The 21,991-nt window shown below is 36.6% G+C and overlaps 1 protein-coding gene across 1 annotated transcript in view; it reads left to right on the top strand.

Moving 5' to 3' along the window:
- Window positions 1-21,991, top strand: part of TANC2 (tetratricopeptide repeat, ankyrin repeat and coiled-coil containing 2) — a 273,469-nt gene that overhangs the window by 153,167 nt on the left and 98,311 nt on the right. The window contains exon 7 of the mRNA XM_036268781.1: window positions 9,973-10,098. Within this exon, the coding sequence (XP_036124674.1) occupies window positions 9,973-10,098 (126 nt within the window). The remainder of the gene's footprint in view (window positions 1-9,972; window positions 10,099-21,991) is intronic.

The raw sequence follows: 21,991 nt of genomic DNA, 5'->3' as shown, positions 1-21,991 counted from the left end.
ATGTTAATTTTCACTCCCAGCTCTAGGCAACCACTAATCTACTTTCTATCTCTATAGATTTACCTTTTCTGGACATTTTTTATAATGGAATCATACAATTTGTAGTCTCTTGTGTCTTTTTGAGGCTCATCCATGTATCAGAATTTTTTTGGTTTTTTTTATTGCAAATAGTTATTCCATTGTAAGGCTATTATTACCACATTTTATTTATCCATTCACCAGTTGATGGACACTTAGGTTTTTACAATTTTTTATTATTATGAATAGTGCTGCTATAAACATTCATATGCAATTTTTTGGACATATGTTCTTATTTCTCTTGGATAGATGCCTAGGAGTAGAATTGATGGATCATAGAGTAAATTTATGTTTAACTTTTTAAGAAACTGCCAAACTGTTTTCCAAACTGGCTGTACTATTTTACATTTCTACCCACAGTATGGAGATTCCTGTTTTTCCACATCTTCTCTACCATTTGTTACTGTCTTATCCCTTAATATAGTTATTTGAGTGGGTATGAAATGCTATCTTGTTGTGGTTTTAATTTTCCTAATGACTAATGAATGATGTCGAGCTTATTTTATGTACTTATTAGCTATTCATATATCTTCTTTAGTGAAATATCTACTCAAACCTTTGGCACAATTTTTATTGTGTTGTCTTATTATTGAGTTGTGTAATAATTTTGTTGTGTATTCTGAATACAATTTTTATCAGATGTGTTTGCAAAATATTTTCTCTTAGTCTATTGCTTATTTTTTCTTAATATATTTTGGAGCACAAAAATTTTGATGACATCAACTTATCAAATTTTTCTTTCATGGACTGTGCTTTTGGTGTCATTGTTTCTTTATCTTTTTAATAGAAAGTATAACATGTATGCGTGGCAGGTGTGGCTCAGTGGTTGAGCCTCAACCCATGTGCCAAGAGGTCACCAGTTCAATTTCTGGTCAGAGCACATGCCTGGGTTCCCTAGTTGGGGGCGTGCAGGAGGCAGCCAATCACTGATTCTCTCTCACATCGATGTTTCAAAACTCTTTCTCCCTCTTCCTTTCTCTCTCTCTAAAAATATTTTTTTAAAAGAGTGTTACCATTTATATATGTATTATAAAACTGATTTTTTTCTTTGCTGTTGCAGTTTGTTTTAGTTTCCAGTATTGGAAAACATTTCCTGTACACACTTGAATGTTTTCTTCCCTCTTCTTTTCCTTCTCCTGTCCCTCCCACATATTAAAAAATAAAATAGCCCTGGCCGGGTTTGCTCAGTGGTTAGACCGTCGGCCTGAGGACCAAAGAATTGTGGGTTCGATTCCAGTCAAGGGCACGTAACTTGGTTGCGATTTGTTCCTGTCCCTGGTTGGGATTGTGGGGGAGGCAACCGGTCGATGTGTCTCTCTCGCATCCATGTTTCTCTCTCTCTCCCTCTCTATCTGAAGATAAATAGAAAAATGTCCTTTGGGTGAGGATGGAAAAAATAAAGGGGATAATATTATGCCTATAGACCTTAATTATTGATTACTTTTTCACCAGTCACAATGGCCATCCTATAACACTGGCCTTTCTGACTAACAGATTTTCAGATTTATAAGTAGTGCTGATTATGTTTCTTCAAAGGAAAGGAAGGGTAAAAGCTAAATGTATCATCAGAAACCAGTTAGATCTGCCCTGGAGAAGAGGATTTTATACTGTCAGAGTAGTACACATTGATTGTGTTGAACAAAATACTTCATCAGATAATTATTTCTTCTCAGTGTTGAATATAATACAAACATATACTATTGCCTATAAGGCAAGTCATAGTTCAGGGAATAGTTTGTATTGGGTTGTTCTCTGTCTGGAAAGCATGATTTCATTGTCCTCACAAAGAAGCAGGAAAGTGAACTATAAACCACATAACTCAGTTATTTTTAAAAATGACTAGAATATAGGTTGAAAATATTTCCTGAATGTAGAGAAATAAAGTTACTTTCACAGGGAATTACTCTGTTAACTGTATGTGTGCAAATATTTGATAAGCCCATCATTTCTGGTAGTTTAATGATTAGATATCTAAATCATTTTTTAAAATAAATTTTCTTAGCTCAAGAGGATCCCCTCTTCTCATTTTAGCTCTAGATATACATATTTCCCTTTACTTTCTAGTGTGTACATAGAAGTGATTTCCCCAAACTGGGGGAAGATCAAATATTCAAATCTCCTTGGTTAACAGGAATAATTAAGAATCTTAAATAAGATATGAGCTTGAAATAAGGAGGGAAAATCCAGTATATTTATACTTATTAAATTGTTCTAAGCATATTCACAGCAGAGGAAGAAGGGAGTTTGATAAATGCCAGTAATAAAAGGCCTTGTTCAAATCCAGCTTTTAAATTTCCTTGTTTTAAAAAACTTTATCTCAGTATGAGTAATATAATTATTTATTGTAGAGGCCAAATAATGTTGAATAATGATGTGAAAATATCATTTGCATCACTTTTTTAAAAAACCTAGGTGAGTAGTTGTTTAAATGGCCGTTGCTGTGTTGCAGACTGCTTTCTAGCGGAAGAGAAGCACCCTCTTTTTGCCTGAGCTCTTTGGCATCTTTATAGGGCCACATGAACCAGGACCAAGAAATTGTCAAGGAATTTTTTACAATCCTTGAGGTTGCTGTTGGACTGAACTCTAAAAACTAAAACTGTTTGTATTATTTTATAAGTCCCTTGATTTAAAAAAAAAAAAATGGAAAGGACACTTGGCTTTTATGACACTTAGGCTTTTATAATAATACTTTTATTTGCAGGGAATGGAGTCAGCACATTACCTGCAAGTATTTATTTTTATTTTGTTCTGAGCTTTTAACTCAAATAGAAAAATAAAACAAGCATGTACTTTTTATTAACTATTAAAACAGAAACCTGATTATTATAAGTATAAATTTATTGATCTATTAGATTTAGCTTTATATTTTTAGAAGCATAAAGACTCAAACAGGTAAAATCTTATAGTTAGATACACCAATTAAAAGCTTCACATAACACATATGAAGAAGGTACTATTTACTGAAAACAAAAACTTTTAACTAAAATGATAAAGTCATTAAAGGTGAGTTTTGGCACTCTGTTGCATTAAAGCTTGTTGGAGTAACTCAGTTTTCCAAATAGAAATTTAAATGTTTATATACCTTTAAATTACAATTCTAACATGAGAAAATTAAAACTATGTGTTTCATTGTTTTCAAAATTTAAGTCACTATTGCATATTTATTTTTAAGCCTGTTGTGTTAGAAGAAAGAGAACCATTGTGGGCTTGCGGTTGCATGGCAGAAATTATTAGAGTAGGCTGTCTATGGTCATCCTTGATGTCTTAAAATGAGATTGGCAGTGATTTGGAGGGATGTGGGAAGCAGGAAATGTTCACTTGCAACAGCTGTCCTCCATGCTTTGTGTGAAAATGAGGAGTCTGTCAGGGAAACATACAAACAGAAGTCAGTTAAAATATAAACTTTCACCATCTACTTGTTTATGTTTGGAGCTGCACATTTTCCTAAGAAAAGGATCTTAAGAATCAGGTAAATGCCAAACAGAATCCTGGGGGGATTTAAATAAATCCAATTAGGAGTTATAATGAGGATTTTACAAAAAAAAAATGTAAAATGGGGTTTTCAGCAGTTAGAACATTGGTTTTATGAATCTAAAGGTGTAAGGACAGCAAAGTAGCTTCTTGCCCAGTCTGTAGCAAACAAAGTGTCATTCCAGGCTCCCTTCTTAGATCAGCCAGAATGACAGTTGTGCTACTAAAGTCTGTTTGCATTAGGAGCAACTGATATAAGAATAAATAATTCAGACTGCTTTCAAACTAAATATAGAGTTGTCTCTGGAATGTTTTATACTAAATGTTGTCTCTGGATTTTTTTTCTGCCCACTTGTGTATTAAATTATTTTGACTTCTAAAAAGTATGTCAGTTAAGTGTTCTAGAAGTGAGTCAGCTGTTCCAATCTAATGAAATCTCAAAAATAATATGCTCCCTTTTTCTACTTTCTCTGCCTTCTCTGAAAACAAGGCTTTTTAATGACAGATTTTATGGGTTTACTTTTTAAAGCATTTTATTTTTATATAAAAATTTTGATAACAGATTTGTTTTGTCCTATTTCTTCATTTCTCCTCAGCTTACCAAATTTTCTCTTCTTAATATATCTGGAAAGTATTTTAGTGTTAATTAAACTTGATGGAATTATTGCAAAAAATTTGCCAGTACAGTTTTACAGTGAGAGTAGCACCATGAAGTGGGAATATATGTGTTCATATAGATCTCTCATTAGTGTTTGTGTGGGGAGATGATATGCAAGCCATTGTTGCATTTGCCACCTCCTTCATCCTTAGCTTTTAAATAACCAATGAAACAAAACCTAATTTGTTACTCATTGATTGTTTAAATGTAGCCCAAACACAACATATATGTTAAATACAATTGTTTAGTCATTAAACAGGCATTTATTGAGCATGTTATATATATATGCAAGGCACTGTTTAAAGCACTTGAAAGTCATTAATAAACAAAACAAAGATTGCCACTTTCATGGAGCTTACATTCTAGCCAGGGAAAGTACAATTAACATAATAGATAAGTCATTTATATAATATTACAGAAAAAAAAAGAGATTAAGAGTACCCGAAGGGAACAGAAACAGACTTCATAGATACAGAGAACTTTTTGTTGGTTGCAGGTGGGGGTGGAGGGATGGGCAAAAAAAGGTGAAGGGATTAAGAAGTACAAATTGGTTGTTAGCCTGAGGAACCTCAAAGGGAAGGGGGGGTGGAAGGGCGGGCAGGAAGAGAGAAACCAGAGAATTTATATGCATATATGCATAACCAATGGACACAGACAGTAGTGTGAGGAAGGCAGGAGGGGGGTAGGAGTAGGGATGAGGGGGTTAATGGGGGAAGATAAAGAGGAGACATCTGTAATGCATTCAACAATAAAGATAATTTTAAAAAGAAAAAAATAGAGTACCTGAAGGAAGATTATATGAACATCATTGGAGTCAAGCATATTAGGGTAGTATTAAGCATTAATCAGAGTAATGAGAAGGGTAGGATATAGCAAGTCAGATTTCTAAATCTAAGTAGTACTAGTTGAGCATTACATGCAGAGCACTCTGATTTACTCTGAAGGGACAGTGCTGTCAGAGATTAATCAGATGTTACCTTCTTGCCCTCAAGAACCTTCTATAATTTTTTTAATCCTCACTCTAGGATATATTTTTATTGATTTTCAGAGAGAAAAGAAAGGAATGGGAGGGAAGGGGGGAAGAAGAGAGAGGAAGACAGGGAGAGGGAGAAAGAGAGAAACATTGATTGATTGCCTCTCACACTTGCCTGACCAGGGATCGAACCTGTAACCTAGGTATGTGTCCTGACCCAGAACTGAACTTAAAACTTTTTGGTGTACAGGACAATGCTCCAACCAACAGATCGCCAGGCCAGGGCAAGAACCTTCTATAATTTAATAAGGAAAGACAGACATGTAAGCAACTAGCTGAATGACACAGGTTCTAATTAGCAATATATGTATGTAGTTTCTGAAAGGGAGAAGCAATTAATCTGACTGAGGGATCAGTTAGGGAAGCAGAGAAAGTGTAGCCTGAGCAAATTTTGGCAAGGAGTGAGGATCAAGTTTGACAAAGTATGATAAAGACATTTTCTTGGGAAATGGTTTCCGGATGGAAAAGATTCAGGTGAGACTCTGAGGAGAGGATGACTACATACAGTTAGTAGAACAAAGAGGCACAGCTAGCAGAATTTTAGGTCTCCTGGCTGATCTTCCCAGTGTTTGTCTCTCATGTCTTTAAATAATATATTTGAGCCTTGGCTGGTTTGGCTCAGCAGTTAAGAGCGTCGGCCTGCGGTCCAGAGAGACCCGGGTTCGGTTCCCACTAAGGGCGCGTATCTCGGTTGCAGTTTGTCCCCGGCCCTGGTTGTTTGTGCGGGTGGCAGCCACTTGATGTGTCCCTTTCATGTTGATGTTCCTCTCTCTCCCTCCCACTCTACCTGAACAAAGAATGGAAAAATGTCGTCGGGTGAGGATTAAAACAAAAATTTTTTTTTTCTTAATTGATTTTAGAGAGAGAGGAAGGGGAGAGGAAGAGAGAGAGAGAAACATCGATGAGAGAGAATAACGATTGGACGCCTCCTGCATGCTCCACACTGGGGATTGGGCCACAACTTGGGCATGTGCCCTGACCCAGAATTGAACCAGTAACCTCTTGGTGCATGGGTCGATGCTCAACCACTGAGCCACACTGGCTGGACAGAAGATTTTTTTTTAATACAAATAAATTTAAATAGATTATGTAAATGTTATTTAAATTTAAATCTATACTCAAAGTATAGATCTCCCTTAAGTTTAATCTTTAAAAGATTTGTAGATGGGATCCCACTTCTAGGAATATATCCTAAGAAGCCTGAAACACCAGTCAGAAAGAATATATGTACCCCTATGTTCATAGCAGCAATATTTACAATTGCTAAGATCTAGAAACAGCCCAAGTGTCCATCAATAGATGAGCGGATAAAAAAAAACTGTTATACATTTACACAATGGAATATTATGCAGCTGTAAGAAAGATCTCTTATCTTTTAAGACTACATGGTGGGACTTGGAGAGTATTATGCTAAGTGAAATAAGCCAATCAGAAAAAGACAAATATCACATGATCTCACTTATTTGTGGAATATAATGAACAGAAAAAGCTGATGAACAAAATAAACCCAGAGACATAGAAAGGAGTACGGTTGAGATTGACAAACTTCAGAGGAGCGGGCAGGGGGTGGGGTTGAGATAAACCAAAGAACTTATGTGCCATGTATGGGTAACCAGTGGACACAGACAACAATGCCTGGGGGCGGGGGCGGGGAAGATGTCTGAGGGGTGAAAGAAGAAACATCTTAAATTAAAGATATAATAAAGAAATAAAAATAAATTAATAAAGAAAATAGTGGAAGACATAGAAAAAATTGTTTTAAAACAAATAAAAGAGTTGTAGATGGATATAATATATAAAAAGGAAAGATAGACTCTAAGCTTTTTTACAACAGCTTTTTGCTCTATTCTATGTTGTATATTTCTATGTCATTCTGCCTCCTGTGAATGAAATACACTTTTTTTTATTAAAACATGTCAAACTATTTTAGTGTATTTGCACATAGAACCATTTTATTTTTTTATCCTCACTCGAGGACATTTTTCCATTTTTTGTTCAGATAGAGTGGGAGGGAGAGAGAGAGAGAGAGAACATCGACATGAAGGGACACATCGAATGGCTGCCACCCGCATGACCAACCAGGGCCGGGACAAACTGCAACCGAGGTACGTGCCCTTAGCAGGAACCAAACCCCGGTCTCTCTGGACCGCAGGCCAACGCTCTAACCGCTGAGCCAAACCAGCCAGGGCAGAACCATTTTAGTAAAAGAACCCTGCTAGGACCTTGCTTTAAAATCATGTAATGTGCCATTAATATTGCCATAATGGTAACTAAATCACTCATAAGGTTTCATTTGAATTTTATTTTAATGTGCATAAGAGATACTCATTGTCATTGATCTTCTTTTCATGTTACTCTTCTGTTTATCAGCTTTAAACTTATAAGAACTTCCCTTATTTTAAAAAAATTGAGGCCCTGGCCAGTTTGGCTCAGCAGTTAGAATGTCGGCCTGCAGACCAAAGAGTCACAGGTTAGATTCTGGTCAGGGGCACGTGCCTCGGTTGCGGTTCGATCCCCAGCCCTGGTCAGGGTTGTGCAGGAGGCAGCCAGTTGGTGTATGTCTCTCACATAGATGTTTCTCCTCCCCCCCCTTCCCCCAATCCCTACTCTATCTAAAAATCAATGGAAAAATATCCTCGGATGAGGATTAAAAAATAATAATAATAAAATAAAATTTAAAAATTGCGGACTTTATTCTTTTGTTTCTTACTGTGGAAAATATTTGAAGCGCAGAACTGTATTAGTCTGTGATGTGCAGGGCGCTTTTACTTTGCGTTAGCGAGGCCTTTCTTAATTGCCCAAGTTTGATTATTGCCCTTCAAAGCTATAAACAACAGAGAGTTGAAGGGAAGTGGCAAAGATGAATAAGAGGTGGAAAATAAGCCTTTTAAAGAATTAGATCTGTTTAGCTTTAAAGGGAGGAAGTGGATACAATGTGAATTGTACTTACTAGATTGAGATTTCAGGCTTCACTGCCTGGCTCTACCTAGATAAGAGTGATTCACTGTAGACAAGCCACTCAACTGTCTCCTAATCTGTAGGAGAATAGAGGGAAAATTTACTAGATTGGAGTCAACAGACTTTTTATTAAAAGACCAGAAGGAATTGTATTAAACATAAGAAAGAACTAATTCATAGATACAGTAGGAATGGTGTAAGAGTCATTGTTCCTAGTGTTTTTAAATAAAAGATTTGATAGTTACGTACTCTAGATAGTTTTAATTTCAGAATGCTAAGAGCAAGATTATCTTTATTCCTCTGATATTCTCTTCCTCCCTCTAGTGGGTAATGCTGTGGCATTTGACTTCCCTTTCTTGGTGTAAGTCCCCTAGACTAGTTTTCACAGACCTTTATTTTCTTATAGAAACTGTATCTATAATTTGATAAGTCTGTCTGAGTTTCCAGTAGACCCAGGTAACCAAGACAACTGTAATAATTGAAGGACAAGGGTAATATTTATCTCTTGCACTTGTTCTCTCTCACTTTTTTTCTCTTCCTCCTCTCTGTCTTCTCTTTTCTCTCTTTTTCAGCTCATAGAGCACTATGTGACTTTTGTGTGCCACTTTTCATAATTCACTTTATTGTTTTTTGTGTCTTAACTTGACTGGCGATATGTACAATAATACTTTATTTGATCTCAGAAGCTAAGAAGTGATTTCAGTTTGTTTCCTCTTACCTATTCTTAACAGTCTTCAGAGGTAAACTGGCAACTAAGCCAGGGAGGGCACCAAGAACAGTGCACCTGGCACCTGGTAGGTTCTCAATGAATGACTGAACTTGCCCTTGGCACAGTATCTTACATAGCAACAAATTGAATTAATGGTTTAATTAATAATGTACAAGCTCTAAATAACCTTTTGGGATTTTTTTCCCTTTTTTGTTAAAAACTATTTTGTCTTCAGTGGTTCCTGATTCTTGATTTCTTCACTTTTTGGTTCATTGTGAGTGGACCTAATAGCTTTCAATATATAGCAGTGCCAGTCTCATTTTTCCCTTATCTTCTGTCATTTTCTCTCTCTTTCGTGGCAGGGTTAGGAGTTAAAGGATTTATAGATAGAATGGGAGGTCCTTACTACTTGATTAGTTTGAGAGAGCAACAGAATGTTTTTGGAATTCATAGACATTGGCAGTTTTCTAAATCCTATTTGGCAGTTCTCTATCCATTGTCCCAGGTTCCCACCTTTGCAACACACACACACACACACACACACACACACACACACACCCAGGGAGGGAGAGGGAGGGGGGAGGGAGGGAGGGAGGGAGAGAGAGAGAGAGGAGAGAGAGAGAGAGAGAGAGAGAAATTGTTTTCAGACTTGATTCTTTACCATGAAGGAAAAATGTTGAAAATAGAGTGTCATGTTTTTCTTACAGCTCAATACAATTTGAAACAGGTTTCTTCACTGATGGTGTTTATATCTTATTCTACAAATGGGATTTGTGACCCCAAAAGAAGCAAAAACTAGTAATCTTTGTTGTTAGGTACTGATGTTTACCAAATTGTTCCCAGCAGTCTCCATGAGCTCAGGCAGTTGATAGTGATGAAGGAAGTGAAGACAACTCATGACATGTTTCCCTGATTCATGTAGACACTGGTGAAGATTTTGAATTCAGTAAACTCTTGGTAAATGTATCTGCTGGAGTAAGTTCTGATCCCAAAGTTTGGGAGATACAGACTAATTGAAAGTTTTTAAAACTTACATATTCTGACTAAACTCTTCTGTCTTGTCAGCCACAAGTTCTGCTCATTTGGAGGACCTTGCTTACCTGGATGAGCAGAGACATACACCTTTGAGAACTTCTCTTCGAATGCCAAGACAGAGCATGGGCGGTGCTCGCACACAACAGGATTTAAGAGGTCAGAACCACAGTGTTGCTTTGCCTGGGGATGCTCAAGGGGAAAATGGAAATGAGCAATATGCAAAAATCTCTTTGTTTCCAATTTCAACACTTATTTAAACCTCTCTTAAGAAGTGAGCATGTAACCATAGAAGAGAAAGATAAATACAAATACATTACGCAAAGGCATTGTAATTACCTAATTTGGAAGAGCTGGTGTTGATTCTTTGAAATTCTGAAAGAAAACAAGTGTAAAGGGCTGGTGGTGATGGGGGAAATAACCTTTTTTAAGCCCTGGATTTTCTAAGTGATTGTTGACCAACTTCAAACCTAGCCATTTGCAGCGTGAACTTGGTGCTGATAATGTGTTTTGCTAGAGAATTTATTTCATATTCATTCTAGTGGCCATTTCTAGTGACATATAGTACTTTTAATTTCTTGGAGTTCTAGACAGTGCTTCTAAACTTATCCTTTTCCCATTCAGACACCTGTTTCTTTATGCTCTTTGTGCATACTGCATGTTTCTACAATCCGGATCCAGATCTTTTCTTTTTTTTTTTTTTTTTATCCTCACCCGAGGATATTTTTCCATTTTTTGTACAGATAGAGTGGGAGGGAGAGAGAGGAAGGGAGAGAGAAAGAGAGAGAAACATCGACGTGAAGGGACACATCGAGTGGCTGCCACCCGCACGACCAACCAGGGCCGGGAACAAACCGCAACCGAAGTACGTGCCCTTAGCGGGAACCGAACCCGGGTCTCTCCGGACCGCAGGCCGACGCTCTAACCGCTGAGCCAAACTGGCCAGGGCCAGATCCAGATCTTTTCAGACTTTCATCTTGTTATAACCACAGTCTAGTTAGAGACTATTATTGGTATCTGTGCTTGTGCCTCTTGTTTGCTCAAAATGAACCGAGCCATCTCTGATAGCCTTAACAGATGGTCTGCTTTCTCTAGTATCTAGTACATCAAGTATATTTTAAATTTTCTTTCACAGATTATTTTCATCTTTCTTTTTTCCTGCTTCTCACCCTTTGTTCTGTGCCCCATTCTAATCCATATAGCACCAAATGCATAACTCACACAAAAAGGGATTTATACATGCCTGCTGTCCATTCTGGAAATCATTATACTGACAGTTTTTCAATGATGACTGGGCAACAGGGAGCATAAAATAATTTACTGTATTGCTACAATTACCATGCTTCCCATTAACAATAGTGAGTTGATGGCCTGAGTCATAGTTTTATTATTAATTCTGTCCATCCTGCTTGCCATTTCTTCAGTTGAGCCACGTACTGGTTGCTTAGTATGTGCAATAGTGTTTCCAGCCCAGAAAGTGGTATTATGTCAAGTACTACTTTAGTGCTAGTAGGTTGATTATTTCCAAAGCCTGAATAAATTTAGTAAAAGACTAAATAAATGCTTTGCTCCAAGACCAGATGCATAGCCATAATAAAGAAGATTGGACACAACTGTTGATCTATATAGACCTTCAGATTTGGTTAAGAGCTGCCGCATTGACATCACCATGCATCTCATTTCTGTAAAACATACCAACATTGTTGATTTTATTTTCTGCTTTGCTAGTCATTGAATAACAAAATTAATTGAAATAGAAAACAAAGTTAATTGACATAGAAAACAAAATTAATGGACAGGTTTTTAGCTGTGGGCTTTTGAGAACTCTTCATGTTAGGTTTTATTGATGCTTGATGGGACATTTCTGCTTCTAGTATCTAAAGATTTGTAAGGGCTTTGGCAAATATATTTTAATGAGCTTGATGTTTATACACAGATATCAGTTGTATCTACAGTACAACAAAAAATATTTTCCATTGCATTGAGCTTCAGCTTGAACATTCAGAAAAACCAAAGTACATCTAAAAATTTTTTTCAAAGCATACTTAAGTCTTTAGGAATCTCTCTGCCTAAATAATGCATCCCTTAACAAAACTAATTTTATACCCCTTATAGACAGTGTCTCAACTTATTGTTTACATTAATACTTAGAGATGGAATTTGTCCATTGATAATGATACTATGATATTAGAGTTCCAGTTTCTTAAAGTTGTCTTTTCTTTCAGCAGTCTAATGGTTAGTACATGCCACCCAAGAGAATGCATTAATCCATTAGTTACTGGATGTTTACTAAGCAGTATTTAGTCTTCTAAAATAAGCATACTTTAATTTAGAACTTGTAGGCCCTGGACAATAACTTTCCCTCAAAGAGTAACATGTTATGTTGATTACTGTTTACAGATGCACTCTATGACTTATGATATGACTTAAAACACATTAACAAGAAAGGAAAGCAAACTTGGACAGACTTTCTTCATATTTCTATAGACCTGCTTGGCAAGCTTTTATAATATGTGATAATTATATGCAAAACATTGCACTTTATTGTAGAATAGAATCATATTGTTTTCTTAGCATAATTTTTAAAAAACATGTCACATCATGCTTTCTAATTTTATTTAAAAGGACATACAAATTGCAGTCGTTTTTCAGTTTTAAATCTTCTTCTGGTTATGGTTGAAGTAAAACAACCTTATCCAAAAAAAATAGTAAAGTGATTAAAAACCTGTTTTAGTATAAATTAAGATATATCTTTCTACATTAGAGGTATGTCTATATTTTAAAATATTACTCACACAAGCCCTGGCTGGTTTGGCTCAGCGGTTAGAGCGTTGGCCTGCGGTCCTGAGAGACCCGGGTTCGGTTCCCGCTAAGGGCACGTACCTCGGTTGCAGTTTGTCCCCAGCCCTGGTTGGGTTGTGCGGGTGGCAGTCACTCGATGTGTTCCTTTCACATCGATGTTTCTCTCTCTCTCTCTGTTCCTCTCTCTCCCTCCGACTCTACCTGAACAAAAAATGGAAAAATGTCCTCGGGTGAGGATAAAAAAATATATATATATTACTCACACAAGTCATGGAATAGTATTTTAATCACAATTCTGGTTAAATGACTCTGGGTCCTCAGCTAATGTAGTAATGTTCATATACACTATACTGTATCTAGTAGGTACTAAATTTACTAACTGATTCCCAGTATAGAGATTATCTGAAATAATATTCCTTTGAATATATGTGTAAAGAGGTGGCAAGCATGTACTGGGTGCTTCATATAGGCAGTCTTGAACTAATCTGTTGAGAACAGTGATTCTCAAACTTTTTTGGTCCCAGGACCCTTTTACACACTTAAAAAATTATTGAGGACCCTGAAAAGTTTGTATTTATATGAGTTATACCTATTGATACTTACATATTAGAAATTAAAACTGAGAAAATTAAAAAATATCTATTTTTTAAAAACAATAGTAGACCCATTATGTGTTCACATCATGTAAGCTTTGGAAAAGTCCACTGTACACTTTCAAAAAATGAAAATGGAAAAAGACAAATAACGTCTTAGTAATATGCACATAGTTTTGACTTTGTGGATTCCCTGAAAGTATCCTGAGAACCCCCAAGGGTCCCCAGATCACACTTTAGGAACCACTGGTTCAGAGGATATCATTATTATTGAAGATAAGTTTTATGCTTTTAGGGACTGACCATATAGTCTGTTTACAGAATGCAAAAAAGTACAGTTTGAGAATTGATTAGAAATTGTTCACTAACATGGTTTAAGAGTACAGACATTGTTCATTTAACAGTTATCTTGCCCTGGCCAGTTTGGCTCAGCGGTTAGAGCGTTGGCCTGCGGTCCGGAGAGACCCAGGTTCGGTTCCCGCTAAGGGCACGTACTTCGGTTGCAGTTTGTCCCCGGCCCTGGTCGGTTGTGCGGGTGGCAGCCACTCGATATGTCCCTTCACGTCGATGTTTCTCTCTCTCTCTCCCTCCCACTCTATCTGTACAAAAAATGGAAAAATATCCTCGGGTGAGGATAAAAAACAAAAACAAAAACAAAAAAAAAACAGTTATCTTATTAGTAACTGCAATTGTTTGATCATAATGGTAGTCTTTTGACTGCTAAAGCAAAAATTGCTGGGGTAACATCTGAGCTAGATTGGATCTTCAAGTGGGGTATTAATATTAACATTTACTTTGTTAGTAAATTTGTGTTTTACTTCCTAAGACAGCTGTTTTGAACAGCTGTTTCTACCACAATTGATATTTCTAGAGACCCAGCCCAACAATGGAGATGAGGTCAAATTAGTGCACTGTCTGGAATCCCATTGCAGTAAGTTACTAGATTCTTGGCTGTCAACCATCCAAGAGCTCTAGCTTTAATGACAAATAGTTATGGAAAATTGTGTACTAGTGCAGAGTATATAGCTGGCTAACCTTCCACAAGTGCCTTTTCTAGTCCCAAAGCCTAATGTCCTTGACAGATATTAATTTGAAACCTCATTAAAGTTTTTAACTTCAGTTCTTAAAATTATTTGGGAATCAATTTTTAAAATGTAATCATCATTGTGTTAATGTGGAATTATGCTAGAAATTATCTACCAGAAACCTGTCACTCTTTCTGACCATCTTAATGGAATCTCTTATTTCACAGAGAAAGACAGACTAATTTTGCTGCCTAGTAAAAGGAAGGAAGACATTTTTGGTTTTTATGGATAAATGGAATAAATCTTATAATGGAATATATAAAGGCAAGCAGGGAGAGTTAAAATACACAAAGCAAAATATAGCATAATAACTTTGAATAGGAGCTACTTGGGGCAAATTAACTTATTAATGATAAGTCTCTAACCTTCCTGATATTAAATCATAATCACACTGTTCTGCTTGAAGAGATTACACATTCCTAATAAAAACTTATTTCTCAAAATATGTTGGTTTCCTTAGGACTTTCAGTAAATCCTATTATATAAATGGCCATTCACAGGCACTGGGTTTAGTTAATAGCTTCTTTTATAAATACTAGGTTGGAAGGCATATGTGCAAATGATAGTCTGACTCATTGGCAGAATTTATATGGAATTGACCTTGCCACAGTTAACTTGGCTTTGTCAAAGCAAATAATTCAATACTTATCAAATAAAATCAGTGCTTCACACCATTTTTTAGTCCCTTACTTTTCCAAAACAATGAATCCTTTATGACGATGACTAAGATGCATGTCATGAAGCTAATACTTTTGCCGTAGTCCACTGAGTCACATATCCCTGAGGTTGCTTAGTCATCTTGATCACTTGCCTGGCTGGCTCTCACATTTACAAGGGAATATTTCCATCAGTGTTCTCTGATTGTTCATTGTTTTATTTTTACAAGATTAAATTTCTTTCTTTTTAGGCAAATTCAAAATCCAAAGATAAGGCACATAACTGCCTATATATAAATATTAGATGGGTAGATTATAAGCTTTACTGGTATGTTATTGATCATCTCTCCTCCAGTCAACTCCTTTGCAGGGTACCCTAAAATTTGAAAATACAGTACTCAAACTGGATGTCTTTGAATGTCTTCTAGAAACTAAGTTATGCATTTTGGAATAATCTAGCGGTGACTTTTTTTTTTTTAAAGCAGATTCCTAAAAGTAGCTCCAGATTGGTGCACAGAATTGGTTTTTATATAAGCCAGCCTTATTTGGTAAATGCCATCTTAAATTCTGTAAACCCAAACAATAGCTAATATACAACAAAGTTCCCCTACAAGCCACACAAGGGAGAAATAATAACCTTTAAAAAAGAGGTGAGTCGCCCAGGCCGGTTTGGCTCAGCGGTTAGAGCGCCGGCCTGCAGACTATAGAGTCCCGGGTTTGGTTCCCACTAAGGGCACATACCTTGGTTGCAGTTTGTTCCTGGTCCCGGTTGGGGTTGTGTGGGTGGCAGCCACGTGATGTGTCTCTCTCACATTGATGTTTGTAATGTTTTTATTGATCTTAGAGAGAGGAAAGGAGAGGGAGAGAGAAAAAACAAAACAAAAACATTGATGTGAGAGAGAAACATCAATTGGTTGCCTCCTTTACACACCCTAACTAGGGACCAAACCCAAAACCTGGACAAGTGCCCTCACTGGGAATCAAACTGTTGACCTTTTGGTGCACGGGACAATGCTCAACCAAGTGAGCCACACTGGCCAGGGCTGAAAATACTTTTAAATGTCTTAAGTACAATAAAGAAAAATAACTAACCATTAAGCCATTTTGAGGTTTTTATCAAAATGGATTTTATTAAGGAGTCAGTTTCCCAGTTAATCTTTCTAACATTATTTTCTCCAAAAGTAACTAAATTTTATTAAGGTAACCACAATGTCACTAAATTACTTGGGTAACATTTTGCAAAACATTTTTTGATTCAGTAAGATGATCTAAACTTTTCAATTTTATAGTATATAAAAGATTTCTTTTATGTGATCACTTCCAGATACTAATAAAATACAGAACTGCAGCATTTTCTTTGTAGGGCCATAACTGTTTCATCACTGAGAGTTCACTAAAATGTTTAATCCTAAATTTCAAGTAATTAACCAGTTTTGATGCTCTACTAAAAATAAAGTATGCCTAGCTGGTGTGGCTCAGTGGATTGAGCATTGTCCCATGGACTGAGAGGTCCTGGTTCGATTCCTGGTCAAGGCACATGCCCAGGTTGTGGGCTCAATTCCCAGTGAGGGGCGTGCAGGAGGCAGCCAATCAGTGTTTGGCTTTCACATTGATGTTTCTCTCTCTCTCTCTTCCCCTCTTTCTAAAAAATCAATAAATACATATTTTAAAAAATAAAATAAATCTTATGTTTCACCTTCAGGCCAGTAATCTAATAATGAAATTATGTTGACATAGTTATATAATTATTTTATCGAATGTTTCGCATTTTAAAAGCTTTACTGTTTTTATATTTCTCCTGGTAAATGTGAGGAAACATGTAAACAGTGGCAGTATCTGGGAGAGCTGAGCTTTCCCTTTTTCTTTTACTTTTTTTAAAAATATCTGTGTTTTCTTCCTGAAAATTCTATCCAGCAGTGACTCCAAACTGTTCTAAAAAGTTGTTGTCCTATAAAATCTATGTCAGAAAGCTGAAATTCAATATGCAGGTTATTCAAAGACAAAGTATTCTTTTCCAGAGTAAAATAAGCCCTTCCCCCTTTTTATCCCTATATTAATAAAAACAATGGACTTCTTAAAACACTAAGACAAATGTTGAGAATGAGATGCTTTTAAACAGATATAAAAGTGATAGCTTACATTTATTGGAGTACTTATTTTTTATGGACATAGTGCTAAGAGCTTTAAATGTGTTCTTATTGAATCAACACAACTCTTTGATGTAAGTAGCAGTAGTAAGGGAACTAGGACTTAGGTTAAATAACTTGCTTAAGTTTACATGTCTAGTAATTGGCAGTGCCAGGATTCATTTTATATCTGGCTGAGTCCAGAGCCTGTGCTCTTAAACACTATGCTATAATATTTCATACACAATATAGTATAAAAAACAATAAGCAATATAATAATAGCAGTACAGTGGCTTATTGTAGATTTCAGTACAATGGGGTGTTAGCGATGGGAAACAGTTGCATATAAACACTAATTGCCAGATGGCTGTTCTTTCATCAGGGGTTGTGATCAGAGAGGCCACCACAGTGATTTGTTAGCCCAAAACAGTTCCTACTTCCTTTTTTTTTTATCCTCACCCGAGGACAATTTTTCAATATTTTGTTCAGATAGAGTGGGAGGGGGAGAGAGAGAGAGAAACATCAACGTGAAAGGGACACATAGAGTGGTTGCCACCCACACGACCCAACCAGGGCCGGGGACAAACTGCAACCGAGGTACATGCCCTTAGTGGGAACTGAACCCAGGTCTCTCCGGACCGCAGGCCGACGCTGCTGAGCCAAAACTAGTACCCCAGTTTTCTTATTCAGACATTAAGTCATGCAGTTAGCTTTGAACCACCATCTTCATTTTCTCCTATATCCAATCAGTTATGTCACCTGTTCTACTCAGCATTTCTCCACTTTTTTCCTGTTATCCATTCTTAAATACAGCTAATTAGCTTATCTCTCTACTCTGATCTTTCCTTATTGTAATAAAACTAATGCCTGGCTGCCAAATTAATCTTTCTGAAATGCAGCTCAGATAATGTCATTTCTCTGTCTTATAGTTATTATTTCTATCATCCTTGTCTAGTACAGAATCTAGAAAAATTAAATGTAGGTTTGGAAAAGAATGGTTACGTTTTATTATTAGCTTCAAAACTAACTCTACCAATACCTAATAAAAGCTAATGTTTTTGTTCTTTTTGAAATTATGTTTTTATTCAATGAGGTATCACTTTACACCTATCAGAATGGCCGCCATCAACAAATCATCAAACAAAAAGTGTTGATGAGGGTGTGGAGAAAAGGGGACTCTAGTATACTGCTGGTGGGAATGCAGACTGGTGCAGCCACTAAGGAAAATACTATGGTGTTACCTCAAAAAATTAAATATTGAACTGCCATTTGACCCAGTGATCCCACTTCTAGGAATATACCGTAAGAAGCTTGAAACACCATTCAGAAAGAATATATGTACCCCCATGTTCGTAGCAGCACTATTTACAATAGCTAAGGTCTGGAAACAGCCCAAGTGTCATCAGTAGATGGATGGATAAAAAAGCAGTGGTACATATACACAATGGAGTACTATGCAGCTGTAAGAAAGAAAGATCTCTTATCCTTTGAGATGACATGGAGGGACCTGGAGAGTATTATCCTAAGTGAAACAAGCCAAGCAGAGAAAGACAAATATCACATGATCTCACGTATTTGTGAAATATAATGAACATAACTGTCTGAAGAACAGGGTAGACCCAGAGACATGGAAGTAGGGTACAGACTAACAATCCTCAGAAGAGGGGGTGGGGGCAGAGGGAAGAGATAAACCACAGAACTTACATGCATGTACGCATACCCATGGACATGGACAACAAAGCTGGGGACGGGGTTGGGGGGATGGGGAGAAGGATGTCAATGGGGAAAAAAGGAGAAACATCTGTAACAAAAATGAATTAATAAAAATTAAAATTAAAAAATTATGTTTTTATTGATTTTTTTTTTTTTTAGAGAGAGAGGAAGGGAGAGAGAAGTATCAATGTGAGAGAGATAGAAGCATCAATGTGAGAGAGACACATCGATTGCCTCCTGCGCATCCCCCAATGGGGACTGAGCCCACAACCTGGGCATGTGTCCTGACTGGGAATCCAACCAGGACCTCTCAGTCCATGGGATGACGCTCAGTCCACTGAACCACACCGGCTGGGCAAAAAGCTAATGTTTTTATTTGGGCAGTTTTCAGTCTTTCATTTCAATGTTTGCTTTCCTTTTTCCCCATCTGTTCCTTGTTCTATTTTCTTGCATTTCCCTTTTTCATCCTATTTTTTGAATTGAGTATTTTTATGAATCTGTATTATGTTTTTAGTTAATTAGCTATACTCTTTGGATTGTTTTGGTTTTTATTGCTTTATTATTTTTAGTATATAAGTTTATCATAGTGTACCCTCAAGTTATATTATACCATTTCAAGTAGACCATAAAGCTTTTACAATACTTGTGTTAGGGGTGTCCCCAGGTGTAATGTTTCACTAGGAGGACTCACAGTACTCTGCATATAATTTCCATAGCTATGCTTTCTTTCAGTGAAAGGACACAAAACAAAATCCAGCAATAAAAAGAGGCACATGGGGCATATTCCGGAGGAAATCAGACACAGTCTTCAAGTATCCTCTCTCAATGAAGTCACACAGCATGCACTTAATTCCTCCAGCAATGACTGTGACAACACATGTGAAATGTTGTCTACCAGGAAGACTCATTAGAGATTCAGTGCCCACGATTTTTTCCGAGATCTGGTCGTATAGACCTCCTTGCCTAGAACATACCAAAATTCCAGACTCCCAGAAGAAAAGCAGGTGTTTAACATAAACTCTATTGTTTGTACAAACAATTTAGGCACAGTGATTTATTCTTACTAGTTCTGGGAAATGGTCAGAATCCTCTTGAAATTCACATTTCCAGATTTCAGATAAGGGCCTGCCTCACAAGCAGACTCTCTAATGACGGCAGTCTGAAGCCTATTATGTGAACTCTTTTCTGCACAATAGTCTGTTTTTATTTCTTTCCTCCCAGCCTTATTGTTACTGTTTTCAGACATTTTACTTATATATGTGTTATAAATTCCACCATATAAAAAACTCTTTTAAAGAGTTTTAAAAATATAATTAGGAATATTATATTAATCCATTTAGTTGCTATTTCTGGTGCAGTTCATTTATCTGTGTTAATCCATGTTTCTATTTGGTGCCATTTTTCTTCTACCTGAAGGACTTCTTTTAACATTTCTTATATTGTGGATCTGCTGGTGATAAAGACTTTTTCAGACATATAAATGAAAAAAATATTCGTCACTATTTTTGAGACATTTTCATCAACTATAGAATTCTAGATTGACAGGTTTTTCTTTTTATAATTACAAGTTGCAGGTCTGCTGCCTTCTCATTTACGTTGTTTCTGAAAAGATATCTGCTGTCATCTTTATCTTTGTTCCTCTGTACTTAATGTGTCTTTTTATTCCCTGGGTGCTTTAAGATTTTCTCTTTTTCACTTGTTTTGAGCAATTTAATTATAACGTGCCTTCGTGTCATTTTCTTCTTATATCTTGTGCTTGGAACTCATTGAGCTTTTTGCATCAGTGAGTTTATAGTTTTCATCAAATTTGGAAATGTCATGGCCATTCATTATTTCTTTTTTTTTTTTTTAATTTTTTTTTTCTTGATTGATTTTAAAGAGAGAGGAAGGTAGAGGGAGAGAGAGAAAGAAATATCGATAAGAGAGAACATCAGTTGGCCACCTCTGGGGATTTAGCCCACAATCTGGGCATGTGCCCTGACCAGGAATCGAACCAGCAACCTCTTGATGCATGGGTTGACGCTCAACCACTGAGTCACACCAGCTGGGCCATTCATTATTTCTCTAAATATATTTTCTGTTCCCTCCCCCATCTGTGGGGATTTCAGTTACACCTATATTTGGCCATTTGGAGTTGTCACACAGTTCACTAGTGCTCTTTTTATTTTGGAGGATTCTGTCTTCTCTGTGTGTTTATTTTTTAATCGTTTTTATTCCTATCATTTCACGGTCACTCATCTGTAATGTCAGATTTGTCACTAATCTCATCTAGGGTGTTTTTCATTTCTTTTTTTCCCCTTTATTGATTTTAGAGAGAGGAAAGGAGAGGGAGAGAGAGAAGCATCGATGAGAGAGAACATCGATTGGCCGCCTCCTGCATGTCCCCCACTGGGGATCTGGCCCACAACCTGGACATGTGCCCTGACCAGGAATTGAACTGGCAGCCTCTTGGTGCATGGGTCAATGTTCAACCAGTGAACCACACCTGCTGGGGTTCATTTCTAATGTTGTAGCTTTTTTCTCTAGAAGTTAAATTGGGGTTGTTGTTTTTTTTTAATCTTTCACGTCCCTACTTTTGAACCTATAGAATATAGTTACTGTTGTAATATTGTTTTGTGCCAATTCTGGGTCATTTTCATTTGATTGATTTTTCTCCTAACTATGGTTGATGTTTTCTTTGCTTCTTTGCATGCCCAATAATCTTTGTTTGGATGACAAACATTGTGAATTTCTAGCTCATTGAGTGTTGGATGTTTTTGTATTTCTATAAATATTCAAATTCTGTCTAGAATATTAAGTTATTTAGAAACAGTATGATTAATTTTGGGTCTTGCCTTTAAGATTTGTTGAATAGGGCTGGAACAATATTTATTACAGGTCTCATTATTCTTTATTGCTGAGACAAGACCTTTCTGAATATTCTACCCATTGTCCTGTAAATTACGGAGTTTTTCATTCTGGCTGGTAGGAACAGGCACTGTTCCTGACCCTGTGTAAGCAGTGAGCACTCTTCTCTTTAATTCTCCTGAACAGGTATTTTTCTTACCTTGGGTGGTTTTCTTATACACATCAGTACT

This window comes from Molossus molossus, unplaced genomic scaffold (assembly GCF_014108415.1).
Source record: "Molossus molossus isolate mMolMol1 unplaced genomic scaffold, mMolMol1.p scaffold_m16_p_19, whole genome shotgun sequence".
NCBI lineage: Eukaryota > Metazoa > Chordata > Mammalia > Chiroptera > Molossidae > Molossus > Molossus molossus.
This window is presented reverse-complemented; position numbering and strand designations above follow the sequence as displayed.